The sequence below is a fragment of the Pantherophis guttatus genome, chromosome 14 (genome assembly GCF_059756535.1).
Source record: "Pantherophis guttatus breed Tessera chromosome 14, ASM5975653v1, whole genome shotgun sequence".
In the NCBI taxonomy this organism is placed as follows: Eukaryota; Metazoa; Chordata; class Lepidosauria; order Squamata; family Colubridae; genus Pantherophis; species Pantherophis guttatus.
The window spans coordinates 10110762-10130489 of record NC_142076.1 but is presented as its reverse complement, the minus strand read 5'-3'; the positions used below and the strand labels follow the sequence as shown (position 1 = coordinate 10130489).

The 19728-nt window shown below is 50.0% G+C and overlaps 2 protein-coding genes across 3 annotated transcripts in view; one reads left to right on the top strand and one right to left on the bottom strand.

The window, feature by feature from the left end:
* STUB1 (STIP1 homology and U-box containing protein 1) overlaps positions 1 to 9462 on the bottom strand; it is a 25216-nt gene extending 15754 nt beyond the window's left edge. Inside the window, exon 1 of the mRNA XM_034420475.3 lies at positions 9130 to 9462. Within this exon, the coding sequence (XP_034276366.2) occupies positions 9130 to 9357 (228 nt within the window). The 5' untranslated portion in view covers positions 9358 to 9462. The remainder of the gene's footprint in view (positions 1 to 9129) is intronic.
* LOC117667253 (uncharacterized) lies at positions 9370 to 19728 on the top strand. 2 transcript variants are annotated; one of them, XM_034420473.3, is made up of 6 exons: positions 9370 to 9827; positions 12516 to 12656; positions 13700 to 13793; positions 15515 to 15674; positions 16173 to 16325; positions 17177 to 19728. In XM_034420473.3, exons 2-6 carry the CDS (start codon positions 12529 to 12531, stop codon positions 17344 to 17346), a joined length of 705 nt encoding a protein of 234 aa, XP_034276364.2. In that variant the 5' UTR covers positions 9370 to 9827; positions 12516 to 12528; the 3' UTR covers positions 17347 to 19728. The 2 variants fall into 2 exon arrangements, with proteins under 2 accessions (XP_034276364.2, XP_034276365.2); XM_034420474.3 differs by having other exon boundaries at positions 9593 to 9835.

The following is a 19728-nucleotide window of genomic DNA, read 5'->3' as shown; positions in this document are numbered from 1 at the left end:
CAAACTATCGTATCCATATATTACTTTACACGTGATATATATTTAATATCATTTTATTAATACTTTCTAATTTCTAGATCATCTCTATTATGAACGCATCTTGTCTTTTTATGTACACTGGTGCATATGCACCAAGACAAATTCCTTGTGTGTCCAATCACACTTGGCCAATAAAGAATTCTATTCCATTCCATTCCATTCCTATTCTGCATTCTATTCTATTCCATTCCATTCCATTCCTATTCCTATTCTGCATACTATTCTATTCTATTCTATTCTATTCTATTCTATTCTATTCTATTCTATTCTATTCTATTCTATTCTATTCTATTCTATTCTATTCTATTCATTTCGTTTGTTATTCCTGTCCTCCGGCCGTTTGTACCGTTTCTCCCATATTAAGCAATATTCTGTTTCATCTTTTCCTTTTATTCCTTTCATCAATTTGTCCATCTCCGCTCAGTGCCATTGCAAACTTTCTACGGTCACTAAACGAACTCTTGTTAAGTGGAGGACTACCTGGAATGTCGTTTCCTTTAACTTGTCAAGTAGTTTGGGGGCGTCGCTTTAGGGGTTGGTGAGGAGGCTTGGAATCCGATAAGACGAGAAATAAGGTACAGTGCTCCTGAATCTGGAGGCTCTGAGGGTCGCTTCCCAGATCTAAACTTCGCCCGATCCCATTAATTTCCAGCTGCAAAGTTTTCCATCCATCCCAGATGTGCCGGGGAGGTGGGCGGGATGCCTCCGTACAGTCTGCCTTGAGGAACCTGAGGGTGCGGCTTTTGGAAGGTGCATCGGGAGCCGCATAATTTGCATCCACGGAAGATGAATCACATCCCATCCAGCGCCCGGATATCTCATAATTTCTCATTTGTCACAGGGCTGACACAACGAAGCCTCCTCAGCCAGGAGCCTGGAGGGGTGTCTGGATCCCCGTTTTAATTTGACTTTGGCTGAGTCACTTCCCCCATTCCCATGGACACACGGACCTCGCAGGGCTGTTGTGAAGGTTACGGGCAGGCTCCCACGACAGGCTAAAAGAAAGCAAGGGGTCTCCAAAGCTAGCAAGTTTTAAGACTTGCAGCCTTCAACTCCCAGAATTCCTCAGCCGGTCAGGCTGAGGAATTCTGGGAGTTGAAGTCCAGGTTGGAGACCCCCCCCTCCCCAGGATAAAGCAAAGCGCAAGTCACTCCTTTGCAATGAATACGGTGAACCTGGTCACTGATTTTAAGCCATTTTGTGGACTTGGTTTGTTTGCCTGAGAAAGCCTGCTGAAACAAACCATGTTTAAGTCTACTGCACGAACCTGTGCCAGGGTGAAATCTCACAGAATCTATGCAATCCTAGGGCTGGAAGGGAACTCAGAGGTCTTCTAGACCAGGGGTCCCCAACCTTTCACCACAGCCACTCGGTCTTGGAGGGGTTGAGTCTGAGCCTGTTCCTCCCCATCCAGACCCGCACGGCCTCCAGGCAGCGAGACATCACATCAAGGGCATCGTTGGGGTGGTCTAGGGTGGAGATGTACAGCTGAATATCATCAGCGTACAGATGGCACTTCACCCCAAAACCACGGATGATCTCACCCAGCGGCTTCACATAAATGTTGAACAGAAGGGGCGAGAGGACTGACCCCTGCGGCACTCCCCATGCGAGGCGCCTCGAAGTCGACCTCTGTTCCCGTCAACACGAATTGCGAGCGGTCGGAGAGGAAGGAGGAGAACCACCGCAAAACGGTGCCCCCTATTCCTAACCCCCTCAACCGCTGCAACATGATACCATGGTCGATGGTATCAAAAGCCGCTGAAAGATCTAACAGGACCAGGACAGAGGAACAACCCCTGTCCCGAGCCCTCCAGAGATCATCCACCAATGCGACCAATGCCGTTTCTGTGCTGTACCCCTGCCTGAAGCCCGACTGGTACGGGTCCAGATAGATAGCTTCATCTAGGTGCCCGGGCAGTTGTCGTGCCACCACACTCTCAGCAACTTTTGCCACAAAACGAAGGTTGGAGACCGGACGGTAGTTGGCTAATTCAGCCAGGTCCAGGGAAGGCTTCTTGAGGAGGGGCTTCACCACCGCCTCTTTCAAGGCAGCGGGAAAGGCACCCTCACTCAGAGAAGCACTTATAATCCCCTGGAGCCAGCCTCGTGTAACCTCCCGGGAGGCCAGTACCAACCAGGAGGGACGCGGGTCCAATAAACATGTGGCGGCACTAATCCTACCCAGAACCCTGTCCACATCCTCGGGAGCCACAGGATCAAACTCCTCCCAGATAATGTTCTCAAGACCTGCCCTCGTCTCCTCCCCGGACTCACCCAGTCGGAGTCCAAGCCTTCCCTTCATTCCCAAGCAATGAAGCACTCACAGAGAAACAAGTTGATTAATTGTCCCAACTGTCAGGAAATCCCTCTTTATTTCCAGGTTGGATCTTCTGAAGAACTTCTACCCCGTTGCTTCTTGTCCTGCTTTTAGATGTTATAGAGCAGTGATGGCTAACCTTTCGGCTGTCATGTGGGGGCAGCGCGGGGGGGTTGCGTGCGTACGTGCCCACACCCAGAATTCAATGCATCCCATCCCGTGTATGCACGCGTGACCCCCCACACTCCCCCCCCTTTTGGCACGTGATGGCATGGTGGGCCTGCTAGGCTCATTTTTTGCCCTACCCAGGCTCCAGAGGCTTTCTAGGAGCCTGGGGAGGGCGAAAACAGCCTTCCCCACCCCTCGGAGGCCTCCAGAGACACTCAGGAGGCCAGAAACAGCCCATTTCCCAGTGTCCGGTGGGCCCGGAAGGCTGGAAAATCAGGTGCCTGGCATGCGGATGTGTGCTGGAACTGAGCTAAGACAACGCTTGCGTGCCCACAGATATGGCTCTGTGTGCCACCTGTGTCACGCGTGCCATAGGTTCGCCATCACGGTTATAGAGAATAAATCAACCCCCTTCTTCCTTGTGATACCCCTCAAGTACTGCAAGACAGCTATCATGTCTCCCCTGAGCCTTCCCTTCATTAGGTTAAACATACCTAGTCCCCTTACCTATTCATCGTATGTTTTAGCCTCCAGACACCTGATCTTGTGGCCATCAACCAGAATTTCTTGGGGTTAAGACGTAAATAAACTTCCTGTGAAGATTCCGAAAGATGCCCTAATTAATTCATGAGCCTTGAGCCGAACTTCAAAAGAAATACAGTCATTTATTAGGAGCACCATTTCGGCAATATTCGGATGCAGTTAGAACTAATCCCACATAGATTTACGTTCCCCTATGACCCTGTCTCTCCCCTCCTCTCTGGCCATGTCATAAATCACATTCTCCAATTAACCACTTTGGCTGGCTGTGAAATCCAACACCCTCCTTCTGATTGCGGTCAGGAAGAATGTATGGAATGCACTTCAGTTAGGGAAATCAATCAGCTCTATCAGTTCTTCCTCCCTCCTGCTCATGGCAACTTGAAAGCTTTGCAAGTTGACACTTCCCCCAGCATGGCGGCTGTACAGGATACTTAATCTAACAGAATAACAGAACAAATAACAGAGTTGGAAGGGACCTTGGAGGTCTTCTAGTCCAACCCTGCACCCCCCATGCCCCGTTTTGGCTCTCAGGTTGGTGCAGACGGCTTTCCAGGCCCAAAATGGGTCATGGGGGGGCGTGCCCACGAATCCCCCCAAATGCAATGCGAGCGCCCCCTGCACATGCGCCCTGCCCCCCATGCATGCACCCCACCCCCTGCTCATGCACGGCAGGGACCCTAAGACCAGCTGGCTGGTGAAGGTGTGTGCGCATGCGGGTGAGAGCTGGGCTGGGGCAATGGCTGGTGTGCCCATAGACAGGGCTCTGCGTGCCACCTGTGGCACGGGTGCCATAGGTTTGCCATCACGGACCTATACTATTTCAGATAAGTGACTGTGTTTTATTGTTTGGCTGTGCACCGCCCTGAGTCCTTCGGGAGTAGGGCGGTATAGAAATCGAATAAAATAAATAAATAAATAAATAGACCAGTGATGGCTAACCTTTTTGCCACTGAGTGCCAAAAGCGGGGGGAGCGGGAGGGGTCATGCGCACGCCAGCCCACACCCATAATTCTATTTGCACCACACATGCGGTCATGCCCCCCCACGCGACCCCCGCTTTTGCCACACGATGGCACAGTGGGGCACCGGACTTCCGGTGGAACCGGAAGTCGGGAAACGGGCCATTTCCGGCCTCTGGAGCCTGGGGAGAGTGAAAAATGGGCCTTCCTCACCCCCCCTGGAGGCTGGAAACAGCATGTTTCCTGACTTCTGGTGGGCCCAGAAGGCCTGAAAATCAGCTGGCCGGTGCATGCATGCGCACCGGAGCTCAGCTCGCGGGCCCACCAATATGGTTCCATGTGCCACAGGTGGCACACGTGCCATAGGTTCGCCATCACGGGTCTAGACTCTCCTTAAGAACATCCAGTGATGGAGCATCCACAACTTCTGAAGCCATTACACCGATTAATTGTTCCAACCGTCAGGAAATTTATGATTTAGGCTCCAGACTCCTGGTCTTGTGGCCTTCAACCAGAACTTCTTGGGGTCAAGACACAAAAAAACCTCCCACAGCATGGTGCTGTTAGTTGCGAAGTCGTGTCCGACCCATCGCGACCCCATGGACAACGTTCCTCCAGGACTTCCTGTCCTCTACCATCCTCTGGAGTCTATTTAAGCTCACGCCAACGGCTTCAGTGACTCCATCCAGCCACCTCGTTCTCTGCCGTCCCCTTCTTCTTTTGCCCTCAATCGTTCCCAGCAAGATACAAGGTGGCTGTACAAGTTACTTAATCTAACAGAATAACGGAACAGAATAGCAGAGTTGGAAGGTACCTTGGAGGTCTTCTAGTCCAACCCCCTGCTCAGACAGGAGACCCCAATATTATTTCAGACAAATAGTTATCCAATCTCTTCTTAAAAACTTCCAGGGCTGGAGCATTCGCAACTTCTGCAGGCAAGTTGTTCCACTGATTTCTCCTTAGTTCTAAGTTGCTTCTCTCCTAGATTAGTTTTCATTCATTGCTTCTTGTCCTGCCTTCAGGTGCTTTGGAGAATAAATCAACCCCCTCTTTTTTGAGGCAGACCCTCAAGTACTGGAAGACAGTTATTATGTCTTCTCCGAGCCTTCCCCTCATTAGGCTAAATCAGGGGTCAGCAACCTGTAGCTCTGGAGCCGCATGTGGCTCTTTCACCCCTCTGCTGCGGCTCCGTCACTCAAAATATGAGTCATAACCGCCAATGTGCAAAACCCACCAGCATGAGATTTACTGAGCTTTTCAACCCCTGGTAGGCCAATCATGGATAAATCCAAGAAATGAAAAATTTCAGAAGAAAACAGAACATTGAATTCAACTACATAGGCTAGTTTTGTGGCCGCTCAAGAAATAGGCACGGGAAGGGTTTCGTGGCTCCCGGTGTTTTCTTTTCTGTGGGAAACGGGTCCAAATGGCTCTTTGAGTGTTTAAGATTGCAGATCCCTGGGCTAAATGTACCTAGTTCCCTTACCTATTCATCGTACGATTTAGCCTCCAGACTCCTGGTCTTATGGCCATCAACCAGAATTTCTTGGGTTTAAGACATAAATAAACTCCCAGCAGTGTTTCATATTCATACAAGACACGTAATCTAGTTTTTGTAGAGGTTATCCTTGATTTACCATTTGTTTAGCAACTGTTCAAAATTACAACACTGAACAAAAGAGACTTAGGATCGATCCCATCACAGCATCCCGACAGTCACATGATCAAAATTTGGGTGCTTAAAACAGAGAGGTGTTTACGAGGGTTGCAATATCCCCGAGTCACATAATCATCATTTTATAATTACTAGGTTTGACTTGCTGTTTGTTTGTTTGTTGATTGCGTTTACATTAATTTATTACATTTGCAAGCTTCCCAGCTGGGCTTCTGACAAGCAAAGTCAATGGGGGTAAGCCAGACTGGCTTCACAACCGTGGGGGAAAAAAAGCTTGCAAAATGAGGTCCGGCTCACTTAACAACCCCCTTGCTTAGCTTTGTGGCCGTAAGTCAAGGACTACCTGTATTACTTTACACTACATTTAACTCATTTTGGGAACCTTTAATCCCCAGACCTCCGTTCATACATATGACAGGTGAAGTCACCAAGGTGAGCATCAGCTGTTTGTTCACCGACAGCGATCAGGTTCTGCACGTCATCCAAGCTCGGTCATAAAATTGTGCGTGCACACCTCTCCAGCTGCACATTTTTTTTTTTTTTAAAAAGGGGGGAATAGGATATAAACAGCGGATCGGAGCAAGTTCCTTCCTTCCGGCTCTTTGCTCAGCTCAGACCCCAATTCTTTCTGTCCCCGGAGCTCAGGACCACCCATTCACCCACTCTTTTCTGTCACTCTAACACAATGTTTTTCTCAAACCCTGGGAACTTAGAAGAGGTGTGGACTTCAACTCCCAGAGTTCCCCCAGCCAGCCTAGCAACCAGCATAGCTGGCTGAGGAACTCTGGGAGTTGAAGTCCACACCTCTTCAAGTTCCCACGGTTGAGAAAACACCGCTCCAGCACAGAGGTTTTCAAACTTGGCAGCTTGTAAGACTTGTGGACTTCAACTCCCAGAATTCTCCAGCCAGCTATGCTGGTTGCTATGCTGGCTGGAGAATTCTGGGAGTTGAAGTCCACAAGTCTTACAAGCTGCCAAGTTTGGGGACCCCTGTTTCTAGCCCCATAAGACCACCCCAAACTCACCTTGATCAGCGTCAACCAGTCCCAGCCCATCTGTCCCCGTCCAGAAAAATAGAGGTTCAAGAGAGGTCTTGCCCAGGTGTGCCTTCCCTTGCCTTCTCCTATCCACACCTGCCAGCTCTCTGTACATGCTCAGTTGCCTTCCCTTAATTGCAAGGACCCTGTCAGGTGACTGCAGCAAAATTAATTAGCAGCATCCTCTCCCAGTTTGCCACCTCATTTTTCCGCCCTGGGGCCAAAGTTGTCCTGCACTCTGTACATGTTTATAAACACTCTCGGCTCACGGTCCTGGGAGGAGGAGGAAACTGGATCCCCTTTCCTTTGCCTTTCCACCTTAGGAAGGCCTGCACTCTGCTTGCGCTCAGAGGACCCCTCTTCCTTTGCTCGGGAGAGGAAAACCAACCTCGTTACAACGTTGCCATTCTGTCCGCACGGGTAGTCCTCGACTTACGACCATGATCGAGGCCAAATTTTTCCGTTTCCAAGCAAGACATTGGTTGAGTGAGTTTTGCCCCGTTTTATGACCTTCCTTGCCGAAGTCGTTAAGCGAATCGTTGCAGTTAATTAAGTAAGTAACCTGATTGTGAAATGGAATCCGGCTTCCCTATGGACTTTGCTTGTCAGAAGGTGATCCCCGGGGACACGGCAGCCGTCATAAGTATGAGTCAGTTGCCGAGCATCTGAATTTTGATCACTTGATGCTGCAACGGTCGTTAAGTGTGAAAAACGGTCACAAGTCACTTTTTTTTCAGGGACATTATCACTTTGAGAGGCCACTAAATGGACTCTTGTAAGCCTCTAGGACTACCTGTACAGAAAGCGGCAATGCAGACATGTGGCTGACCTCCAAAAGGAGGAGGAGTGGCATTCTGTTTGTCCTCAGAGGTACCCTCTCCTTCCCACACACAAACCCCAAACCCAACATGCCTGGCACCCAATGCACTTTGGCCCCTGCTCAGAGGCCCTATTGCTACCCTCCAAGTATCACTACCCAAACTCTCCCTCTCCAGCACTCTCTGCCTATGCTCAGAGGCCCCCTTCTCCTCCGCAACCCTAACATTACAAAACCCAGCCTGTCTGCAGGTTCCTTCCTCCTTCTCCTCCCCTGCAACCACCCCACCCGGGGCCGACCGACCTACCCAACTCTGCCTGTGCTCAGAGGCACTCTCTCCTTCCCACACACAAACACGCAAAGCCTTGCATCCGATGCACTTTGGCCCTGCTCATAAGGCATCCTTTTTCTGGGTGTGGGGGAGTGCACTTTATGGGGGGGAGGGGAAACCTTTACTTCCCTCCAGGTATCACTACCTGAACTCTCCATCTCCAGCGCTCTCTCAGAGGCCCCCTTCCCCTCTGCAAGCCCCCCTTTCTACCCTAACATTATAAAACCCTGCCTGTCTGCGTCTTCCTCCCTCCTCCTCTGCAACCATCCCACCAGGGGCCGACCGACCTACCCAACTCTGCCCACGCTCAGAGGTCCCCTTCCCCTCCACAGCCCCCCCACCCCCCGCCACCCTCCTTCCTTTCCTAACATTACAAAACCTGGCCTGTCTGCTTCTTCCTTCCTCCCCTACAACCGCCCTCCCTAGGGCCGATCTACCCACCCAACTCTGCCCATGTTCAGGGGTCCCCTTCCCCTCCGCAGCCCCCCCTTCCTTCCTACCCTAATGTTACAAAACCCGGCCTGTCTGCGTCTTCCTTCCTCTCCTGCAACCATCCCCTGAGGACCGATCTACCCACCCAACTCTGCCCATGTTCAGAGGTCCCCTTCCCCCCCACAACCCACCACCACCACCTTCCTTCCTACCCTAAGGTTACAAAACCCGGCCTGTCTGTGTCTTCCTTCCTACCTCCTCTGCAACCACCCCACCAGGGGCCGGCTGACCTACCCAACTCTGCCCACGCTCAGAGGTCCCCTTCCCCTCCACAGCCCCCCCACCCCCGCCACCCTCCTTCCTTTCCTAACATTACAAAACCCGGCCTGTCTGTGTCTTCCTTCCTACCTCCTCTGCAACCACCCCACCAGGGGCCGGCTGACCTACCCAACTCTGCCCATGCTCAGAGGTCCCCTTCCCCTCCGCAGCCCCCGACCCATCCATCCACCCACCTTCCTTCCTACCCTAACATTACAAAACCCGGCCTGTCTGTAGCTTCTTTCCTCCTCTGCAACCACCCCACCTGGGGACGACCTACCCACCCAACTCTGCCCATCCTCAGAGGCACTCTCTCCTTCCTTCCCCCCCCCCCCCCACACACACTGCCCATGCTCAGAGGCACTCTTTCCTTCCTTCCTTCCTTCCTTCCTTCCTTCCTTCCTTCCTTACACACAGACACACACTCTGCCAACGCCCAGAGACCCGCTCGCCCCTTCCCCACCCGGGCCCTCCTCCTCCTCCGACTCACGATGGCCCGTCCGTAGCAGGCGGCGGCCTCGGGGTACTTGCGGCCGACGAAGAGCCGGTTGCCCTGCTCCTTGTACTCCTGGGCGCTGCGGGTCTTCTCCGGGCTGCCTCCGCCGACGCCCCCGACGCCTCCTCCACCGCCGATGCCGCCTCCGACGCCCGCCTCGCCTCCGCCGGGCAGCCCCGCGCCGCCCTCCTTCTTCTCCTTCTTCTCCTCCTTCCCCTTCATGCCGCCACTGCCGCCGCCGCCCAGGCAGAAGCAGCCGCCGCCGCCCCCGGAGGAGCCCGGCGGGCACCGCTCGCCCCGGCCCCGACGCACCGCCACAGCCCGGCCCGGGCCCCGCTCGCCCGCCCGCCTCCCTCCCCGCGAGAGCAGCCCCGGCAGCGGCAGAAGAAGTAGCAGAAGCAGCGGAGGCGGCGGCGGCCCCGGAGCAGCCAGCCAGCCGCAGGAGGAGCCGGGAGGAACGGGCGGAGCGCTGCCGTGGCAAAGGAGGAAGGGGAGGAGGGATCGGCGCGCTACGGCCTCTGCTGCTGCTGCTGCTGCTGCGCCCGGCCGCGAAAACGCCCACGACGGCGACAACGACAACGGGCAGGAGGAGGAACCGGCTGGTGGGGGCGAACGGCGGGCGCTGAGCGGGCGCTGGGCAAGCAGGCGGCCGGGGAGTGGAGGGGGGGAGAGACCTGGTTTTGCGGACGACGGTGAGTAGGTGAGCCCAGCCCCTCCGAGGAGGGGGAGAGGGTTCGGAGAAGGAGGGATGAGGAAAGGGGTCGCTGAGCGGACGTTGGGCAAGCAGGGGAGAGGATTGGTTTTCCGACCGACGGTGAGTAGATGAGCCCAACCCCGGGGGGCTCGGAGTGGGAGGGTGAGTGGGTAGGGGGTCGCTGAGCGGGCGTTGGGCAAGCAGGGGAGGCGACTTGGTTTTCCGACCCACGCTGAATAAATGAGTCCAGCTGGGGGATGGGTGGGGAGGAGGGGCGGAGTGGGTTGGGTGGTAAGGGGGTCGCTGAGCAAGCTAGCAGGTGGGCGATCTTGCTTTCCGGCCGCCGAGGAGCAGCTCAGCCCGGGGGGGGGGGATGCTCGGAGTGGGATGGATGGATGGACGGATGGGTGGGTAGGTAGGGGGGTCGCTGAGTGGATGTTGGACAAGTAGGGGGGAGGACTTAGTTTTCCGACCGACGGTGAGTAGATGAGTCCAGCCCGGGGGGGGGGGTCGGGAAGAGGGTCGTTGAGCGAGCTATGGGCAAGCAGGCGGGTGAGAGAGGTGGGGGGAGAGACCTGGCTTTGCGGCCGACAGTGAGTGGCTGAGCTCAGGGGTCGGGAGGCGAGGGATGGGTGGGAATGAGAAATGGCTGGGTGGGTAGGGGGTCGCTGAGCGAGGTCTGGGCAAGCAGGCGGGCGGTGGGGGGAGACTTGGGTCCCTGAGCGAGCCGGCAGGAGGGCGATCCCGCTTTGCGCACGACGGGGAGTGGCTGCGCCCAGCCGGGGGATGGGAAGGGGGACTGGCTGAGTAGGTGGGTAGGGGGTCGCCGAGCGAGCGCTGGGCAAGCAGGCGGGTGGGCGACCTCGTGTGAGTAACTGCGCCCAGCCGGAGGATCGGAGATGCGTTGTCAACCCCGCTTTGCACCCAGACGGCTCCGGTTGCGCACGGTCGGTTGGCTTAACGGTCGGGCGCGGGGAGTGGGGGGCGCCGCCGGGCAGGAGCGGGAGTCCCGCGGGGTTTGGCTCGGTTGTGCCCGGGCAGTGAAGCGGACCGACTCAAAAAGGATGAAGGGGATCTTGGGTGGAGCTGATCGAGGGAGCAACCACTGGCTTGTTGAGTCAAACCGTGGTTGGTGGGTTTTGGCTTGGGGTGGGGGGGCTGTTTCCCAAACTAAAGCCTCGGTTGGTTGGTTAAAGTGCAGGCTGGATCCTAATGCTCCATCACTGGAGGCTTTTAAAAAGAGACTGGACAGCCACTTGTCTAGGGTCTCCTGCTTGAGGCAGGGGGTTGGACTAGAAGACCTCAAAGGTCCCCTCCAACTCTTTTATTCTGTTAAGTTTTGATCGATTCACCAAAGGGGGAGGTTGCACATTCTGATAAGATACATTGGACTTCAGTCGATTTGATGAAACTGTGAGTTAAACCAAAATTAAAAACTTTGGTGCCTACCGGGTTAGACACTGGGAGATGGTGAGTTCTAGTGCTGTCTTGGGCACAAAGCCAGTTAGGTGACCTCTCTCAGCCCTAGGAAAGAGACAGTGGGAACCCGCTTCCCAAAAACCTTGCCAAGAAAAGGTTGGCAGAGGCTTTATTATTCTTAATGAGGACTAGTTTGTTGCAATGGCTAAGGCATCAGGCTAAAAACTGGGAGGCTGTGAGTTCCAGTCCTGCCTTGGGCATGCAAGCCAGAGACTTTGGGCCAATCTCTCTCTCTCTCAGCCCTAGGAAGCAGGCAAGGGCAACCACTTCCAAGAAACATTGCCAAGGAAACTGCAGGAATTTGTACTATCAAAAAGAATCAACATTGACTCAAAAGTAGCAAAAAACCCAACAACAACAAAACCCACAAAATTGGCAAAGCTACATGTTGGCGTGTCTGCACATCACAGCACATTTGGGTATAACTGACCACAATTACATCGAACAATTATAGCTGAGAGGTTTAGCCTTGAGTGACAGGTGGCCACCCACAATGGAAGGGATCCCATATTGAGGTAAATCCGGCTTATTTCTTGAAAAGTTTACGGCTGAAATCCTAAACATGAACCAAGGTGTAGAAACAAGGGTTTTGCTTAGAACAGGGGTCAGCAACCTGTGGCTCTGGAGCCGCATGTGGCTCTTTCACCCCTCTGCTGCAGCTCCCTGTCACTCAAAACATGCGTCACAACCACCAATGTGCGAAACCTGCCAGCACACGATTTACTGAGCTTTTCAACCCCTGGTAGGCCAACCATGGATAAATCCAAGAAAAGAAAAGTTTCAGAAAACAGAACATTTAATTCAACTACATATGTTAGTTTTGTGGCTCCCGGTGTTTTCTTTTCTGTGGGAAACAGGTCCAAATGGCTCTGTGTTTTAAGGTTGCAGACCCCTGGCTTAGAATATCCCAGATATGATTGACTTGGCTTTCCACTTTGGGTCAGACTTTATATAATACCCTAAATCAGCCTTTCTCCAGCTTGGCAAACTTTAAGATGAGCGGACCTCAACTCCCAGAATTCCCCAGACTTCAACTCCCAGAATTCGTCAGCCAGCTTAATTTAGCTGGTTTAGGAATTCTGGGAGTTAAAGTCCACCCATCTTAAAATTGCAGAGCTTGAGAAATACTGTTTTAAACAACCAAACATAAAAAAGATGACCTCTTGTGCCCTTGGCTACCTAATATTTTGATTTTTCTCTGTTCCAGGAGGTCTTAAAGCATGTCAGGGAAAGGAGGACTTTATGCATGTGAAGATCCAGCGTCCTGGAAAGCCGTTTTGAATATTTACCAGGATGTGATTGAAGCTATGGGAAGCAAGAAGAAGAGACTAATTGCCTTGGATCGGTGGTAAATTACTGATGTGTAATTTGGACAGTTTAATGAAGGTTTTATCAGCCCTCGTTGGCCTATCCCAGAGGCCTGCAACCTTAAACACTCCAAAAGAGCCATTTGGACCCATTTCCCACAGAAAAGAAAACACCGAGAGCCACAAAACCCTTCCTGTGCCTGACTATTTCTCGAGCAGCCACAAAACTAGCATATGTAGTTGAATTAAACGTTCTGTTTTCTTCTGAAATTTTTCTTTTCTTGGATTTATCCATGGTTGGCCTACCGGGGGGTTGAAAAGCTCAGTAAATCTCGTGCCGGTGGGTTTTGCACATTGGCGGTTATGACTCATATTTTGAGTGACGGGGAGCCGCAGCAGAGGGGTGAAAGAGCCACATGCGGCTCCAGAGCCACAGGTTGCTGACCCCTGGCCTAGCTTGACAATTTTCCATGTGCAGGATAGAATTGAATTGCATTTTAAGACTGTTTGTGCATTACCACCTTCTTTCTTATTTCCATTCTGCTGCTTCTTGTGCCATATCCGTCATCAGACATTGGAGATCATGTTGGCAATCCTATTTTTGTCAACAGCCGCATGAAAAAGGACTGCTGAGTTTTGTCCAAACCGGTCCCTTAGGTTTTGAAGCCATGATCTTCTTCTTCTGCCTGGACCTCGTTTGCTTTCAATCTTTCCCTTGGAGGATTAAGTGAAGGATGCCGTATTTTTCTGGGTGTCGCATCACATGTCCAAAATATTCTAACCTTCGCTTTTTAATGGCTTCGATGATTTCCCTTGGCTTTCCCAGGTGGCTTATCCCCTCCTCATTTCTGATTTTGTTAACCCAGCTTATACGTAACAGCCGTCTGTAAATCCACATTTCAAATGCTTCTAGTTTCTTCAAGTGGCTTTCCGTCAGTGACCGACTTTCTACTCCGTAGAGCAGGATAGAAAAGATGTAACATCTGACAAGCCTGATTTATTATTTTCATAAGCTTCTTAAAAATGTTCCTCGGAGGGTGGCTCTGTATGCTTTTACTGTTTCTTTTACTTGTCTCTTTTCAAGGTATCAAGAAGAGTTGCCCGAAATTCTTGCAGGGCGCAAGGAAAAATACTTGACGAAAGACGAATTGTTGAAACTCATGGAATGGAAGCTGACCGTAGGTATTTTCCTCTCTTGAAGCGCTAAACAGATTTCAGCAGTTCTACAACAGGTGAAAGCTCAGCCTTAAAACCCATCTGTAAAATAGGTATATGAGGGGTCCTTGGTGCTCTCTGAGCTTGCTTGTTTTCTGGCGGATATTTCATTACCCAAGGTGCACTGATGACATTAGCTAGTTGGGTAATGAAATATTTACAAGAAAACAAGCAAGCTCAGAGAGCACTAAGGACCCCACAATCTCCGTCTCCTCCTCCTTTTCCTCCTCCTCCTCCTCTTCTTCCTCTTCCTCCTCTCCTCCTCCTCCCTGCAAACCCCATTCCCTTCTAGCACTGATGATGTTACCTAGTTGGGTAATGAAATATTTGCAAGAAAACAAGCAAGCTCAGAGAGCACCAAGGACCCCACAGTCTTTCTCCTCCTCCTCTTCCTCCTCCTCTTCCTCCTCCTCCTCCCTGCAAACCCCACTCCCTTCTAGCACTGATGATGTTACCTAGTTGGGTAATGAAATGTCTGCAAGAAAACAAGCAAGCTCAGAGAGCACCAAGGACCCCACAGTCTTTCTCCTCCTCCTCTTCCTCCTCCTCTTCCTCCTCCTCCTCCCTGCAAACCCCACTCCCTTCTAGCACTGATGATGTTACCTAGTTGGGTAATGAAATGTCTGCAAGAAAACAACCCAGCTCAGAAAGCACCAAGGACTCCTCATTTCAACCCTGAGCTACAAATATTCTCCTTTAATGGATATAGTGAAGATGCGATTGGCATATTAGTGCAGTCTTCTTAATAGATTGGTTAAGCTTTCGCTTAGCAAGCATCCACGGTGTTCTGTTCTCCTGTTTTTCCTTACAACAACCCTTTGAGGTAGGTTGGGCTGAAAAAGACTAGCAGGTCCAGTGTCACCCAGGAACTTTCTGGAATAACTCTGGAAGGTTAAACATCCCATTCCTTTGCTGTTTTCCTTAATAATTCTGAACCCAAACCAGCTTGAGACATGTTAGTTTATAGCGTGTTAGCACCCACAAAGGTGACTTACGGTTCAGGGTGTCTAAAATTTGGCTATTTGGAATCATTATTCATCCCATGGCCAAACATGCCATATAAATACCAACTTTTTCGAGCTGGATAGGTTTTAGACCAAGTCCTGTGCCCCATTCTGGGCACCATGTTTGAAGGAGGAAAGAGCCAAAATTATTTGAGTTCCAAAAAGGGCAAAGGGCACACACAGCCAGGATTGGGACTAGAAACATGAAGGCTGAAGAAGAGAGAGAAGGTTTAAGCCAGTGGTGAAGTTCAAATTCTTTTACTACTGGTTCTGTGGGTGTGGCTTGGTGGGCATGGCAGGGGAAGGATATTGCAAAATCCCCATTCCCTCCCCACTCCTGGGGGAAGGATATTCCAAAATCCCCATTCCCTGCCCACTCCTGGGGGAAGGATACTGCAAAATCCCCATTCCCTCCCCACTCCTGTGGGGAAGGATATTGCAAAATCTCCATTCCCACTCCACTCTGGGGCCAGCCAGAGGTGGTATTTGCCGGTTCTCCGAACTACTCAAAATTTCCGCTACCTGTTCTCCAGAACCTGCTGGATTCACCCCTGGTTTAAGCCCAGCACTGAGGAGAGACAAACGATGGCGAAATGGCACAGTTGGCAGAATGAAATCGCGCTAAACATTTGCAGCTCGCGCTCAAAAGTGGATCATTTCTGCTTTTCTGGTCTTTGCAGAGAGGAAAATTTCGGCCTCGTTTGCAGCAGCTGGTGGCTGCTAATCCAAGCAAGATGGTGGAGGAACATACCAGAAAAGCTTTCCATCAACTCCCAGATGTAGAAGTGGCGGTAAAGGACTTGAATGAACTGAAGGGCGTGGGGCCAGCCACGGCTTCAGGTACAAAAAATGGCAGGTTACAAATTAATGATGGGTCACAATTAATCAGTGGAACAACTTGCCTCCAGAAGTTGTGGATGCTCCAACACTGGAAGTTTTTAAGTAGATGTTGGGTAACTATTTGTCTGAAGTGGTGTAGCGTTTCCTACCTGAGCAGGGGGTTGGACTAGAAGACCTCCCAAGGTCCCTTCCAACTCTCTTATTCTGTAACTCCATGTTTTTCATGTTCTATGATGGCCATTTTTTAATACCTATTGATCGATGGTGAATTCTTCATGGTCATTATCCTCTGAGTCCCATTTATTTCCATCCCGATGCAAGCAGAAAGGTAGGATCGAAGCAATCCAAACAATAAATGGATTCTAAATCTAATCAGTAAAAAGAATAGAAATATCGGGCAGGGATGAGCCTGCCTACTTCTGGGCAGGGAGACGTTGCACCCTGTTCACTCCTCCCAGTTATTTCTTCCTTAGCCTCCTGTTTTGGCTTCTGTTTTAGCCATTCTCGCTGCCGGAGCACCTGAAATTGCTGCATTCATGGCCGATGAAGTGATGGAGACCCTCCCAGGCCTCGGTCCCCTCCAGTACACCCTGAAACATTATCTGCTTTATATGGATAAGATTCAGAGCTGTGTGAAGAAACTGAACAAAGGTAAGACAAAGTTTTCGCAAAGTCCTCCCCTCCAGAATCATAGAATCGTAAGTCTGGGACCTCGGAGGTCTTCTAGTCCAACCCACAAGCCAAGTCCTCATACCATTCATGAAGTCACTAAGAGCGAGTTGGGCAGCCATATAAATAAATTCAGGACAAACAGCTGTCCAATCTTCTCTTGAAAATCTTTTCTTGAAGGACCACTCTTGATTTGACAAACTCACATCATTTGACTCCTCTGATACCTGCATAATAAAGGCTGAAAAATAAAGAGAACCTATTGAAAGAGACGAGAAGCAGAGAAAATAGATTTATCTGTGGAGTTTATTGCTTAGATTGTAACAGGTCATCTTGGAGTTACGACCAGTCGAGCCCAAAATTTCTGTTGTTAAGCGAGACACTTGTTAACGGACATTTTTTGCCCATTTTACGGACTTTTCCGATGCAGAAATAGGGCAGTTGGAGAATATTGGTGGCTCAGTGGCTAAGGTGCTGAGCTTGTCGATTGAAAGGTCGGCAGTTCAGCGGTTCGAATCCCTAGCACTGCGTAACAGGGTGAGCTCCCGTGACTTGTCTCAGCTTCTGCCAACCTAGCAGTTCGAAAGCACGTAAAAAAATGCAAATAGAAAAATAGGGACCACCTTTGGTGGAAAGTTAACAGCGTCCTGTGCACCTTTGGCGTAGAGTCTGGCAGCCACATGACCATGGAGATGTCTTCGAACAGCACTGGCTCTTTGGCTTTGAAATGGAGATGAGCACCGTCCCCTAGAGTCGGGAACGACTAGCACATATGTGTGAGGGGAACCGTTCTCCAAGATCCTTTGCAACTCTGTTATTCTGTGTTTTGTTAGGTAACACCACGGAAACCTGGACGGCTCACCTGGTGGAAAAATGCCTCTGGACCTGGGCTTTGGCTGAAAAGCTGCGTTTGCCCTCCTTACCGATTGTGAGTCCAGACGAAGACCAGGGAGATGTTGGTGAGCAAGGAAACCAAGCCAGGAAGAAGCAGCGAACCAGATGAAGGCTTCCCAGCTCCTGCGATTGTGGGATGAACAACACCTGCTCCTCGGCACATGAATGGCAGAGCTGAGCAAACACACCCAAGGGACGTTTAGCTCACTTTGGGACCAACCACACCAGCCCACAGCAACCCGCCCAGCACAGTTTTCTCACAAACAGAATGCGGTTCTTGTGTGACACCAAGAGTGTTAGAAACCCTGTTTGGTCGTCTTTCAAAGGATCGGCAGGGATCTGTGCCAGTGGTGGGATTCAAATGATTTAACAACCGGTTCTCTGCCCTAATGACTGGCTGGCCAGGCATGGCCAGGGGGTGTGACAGGCATCACTCAGCCTCCTGTACCCTCCTTGGAGCAAAAACAGGCTGTGGGGGAGCACCGCTCCCCCCGCGCTCTGATTTGGGCCTAGTATGCCTCCCTGCAGCCTCCAGGGCGCAAAAATGGGGTGCGGGGGGCCGCTCCACACCTCCTATGTCCTGTTTTGGGCCTAGTAGGACTCCCTGCAGCCTCCTGGGAGCAAAAACGGGGTGCAGGGGGACCGCACCGCACCCACCCATCCCCGTGCCCCATATTGAGCCTAGTAGGCTTCCCTGCACCTGCCTGGGAACAAAAATGGGGTGCAGGGGGACTCCGGGAAGGGGCAGGGCCAGCCAGTAATTTAACAACTAGTTTTCCCGAACCGGCTGAATCCCACCACTGGATCTGTCCAAATGTTCCTGTTTTAATAATATTGAAATGGATCATTCTGTTACAAGCAGCCTTCCCTCCCCTTCCTCACCCCCTCTTACCTCCGTAGTAATGGATTCCATCCCACCCTCCCTTACTTGGTGGTGTATGGGAGGGGAACTAGAGATCTAGAGTTCAATTGATTGATATTAGGAGCTAAAAGATTTAATGGAACTGACGGGCTGATATATATGCTGTACATGTGGAAATAGTTTTTATACACAATTCAGGAGTTGCTGAGTTTTCCCTCTCTTATTTTTTCAATAAAAGGGATTAAATGAGACGAGTAAAACTTGGCACAATGACAAAATTAAAAAGCTGTGCCAAAAGGTGCAGGTAAGACGAAAAAGAAAGAACAAAGATTAAAAATAGAACAAAAGAAATATCTGCTTCCATCCTCTGCCAGTAGAATCAACATTAAGAACTCGCCACAGTTTCTTAAAAGAAAACCCAGTATTTTTAATCCATGTTTTCCTCCGGTTTCCATTAAACTGCAAAAGTCCAGCAGGGATTATCAGAAATGACAACTTTAAGGATTACGAATTGTATCTGTTACACCCAAGCTGAATCCGTCCTTTGCCTTTACCAAATCCCCCGTTCCTCTCTTTCAAATATATAGTAGTGGCCAAAATTGTGGAAATCTTTTGGGAAAAGTGTCCTTTTGAGGTTTGATGGCTAATAACACCATTTTTTTTTTAAAAAAAGTTTCAAGATAATCCTATTCCACTGCTGGAATGGCTGGGGAATAGCCCTTAACTCAATTGAAAATCTATGGAGCTGACTAAAGAAACTTGTTTGTCAGAAGCGACCCAGCAATAAAACTCAATTAATAGAAGCAATCCTTCAATCTTGGTTTCACATGATAACACCTGCAGAACTAAAAGACTTGGCTCACTTCATGGGAAGGTGTTATAAGGCTGTAATTCATGCTAAAGGTTACCCAACTAAGGATTAACTGACATGGGGATCATTTTTGTATATCTTGTTTTTTCTATGGTGATAATTTTTATATATATCATTTTTTCTATGGTGATAATTTTTGTATATCTCATTTTTTCTATGGTGATAATTTTTGTATATCTCGTTTTTTCTATGGTGATAATTTTTGTATATCTCGTTTTTTCTACGTGTTTCACTTTTCTTCTTTATACCATAACTGCTATTCTAATAGCAAATCCTTCCTAAAAGCTATTGCATTACACCCTTGATTAAATTATCTTTCCATTGATATATAATGTTATGGTACTACTCCAAAAAAAAAAAAAAAAGGGTGGTATTATTAGCTAATTTTAGAAAATATACTTTTCCCAAAAGGTTTCCACAATTTTGGCCACTGCTGTCGGTAGTAGGTAGTCCTTGACTTAACAATCACAACTGAGTCCAAAATTGCCAAGCAAGACTGTTAAGTGAGTTTTGTCCCATTTTACGACTTTGAATCCTTGCAGCTATGAAGTTAGGTTAGTAAGCGAATCTGACTTTCCCCATTGACTTTGCTTGTCAGAAGGTTGCAAAAAGTGATCGCTTGACTATTTGTTTGTTTGTTTGTTTGTTTGTTTATTTATTGAATTAATATTGCTGCCCCTTCTCACATGGTGACTCAAGCCGGTTTACAGAATATAAAACCTCATTTAAAACAATAAAAACTAACAGAAAGAATCAAA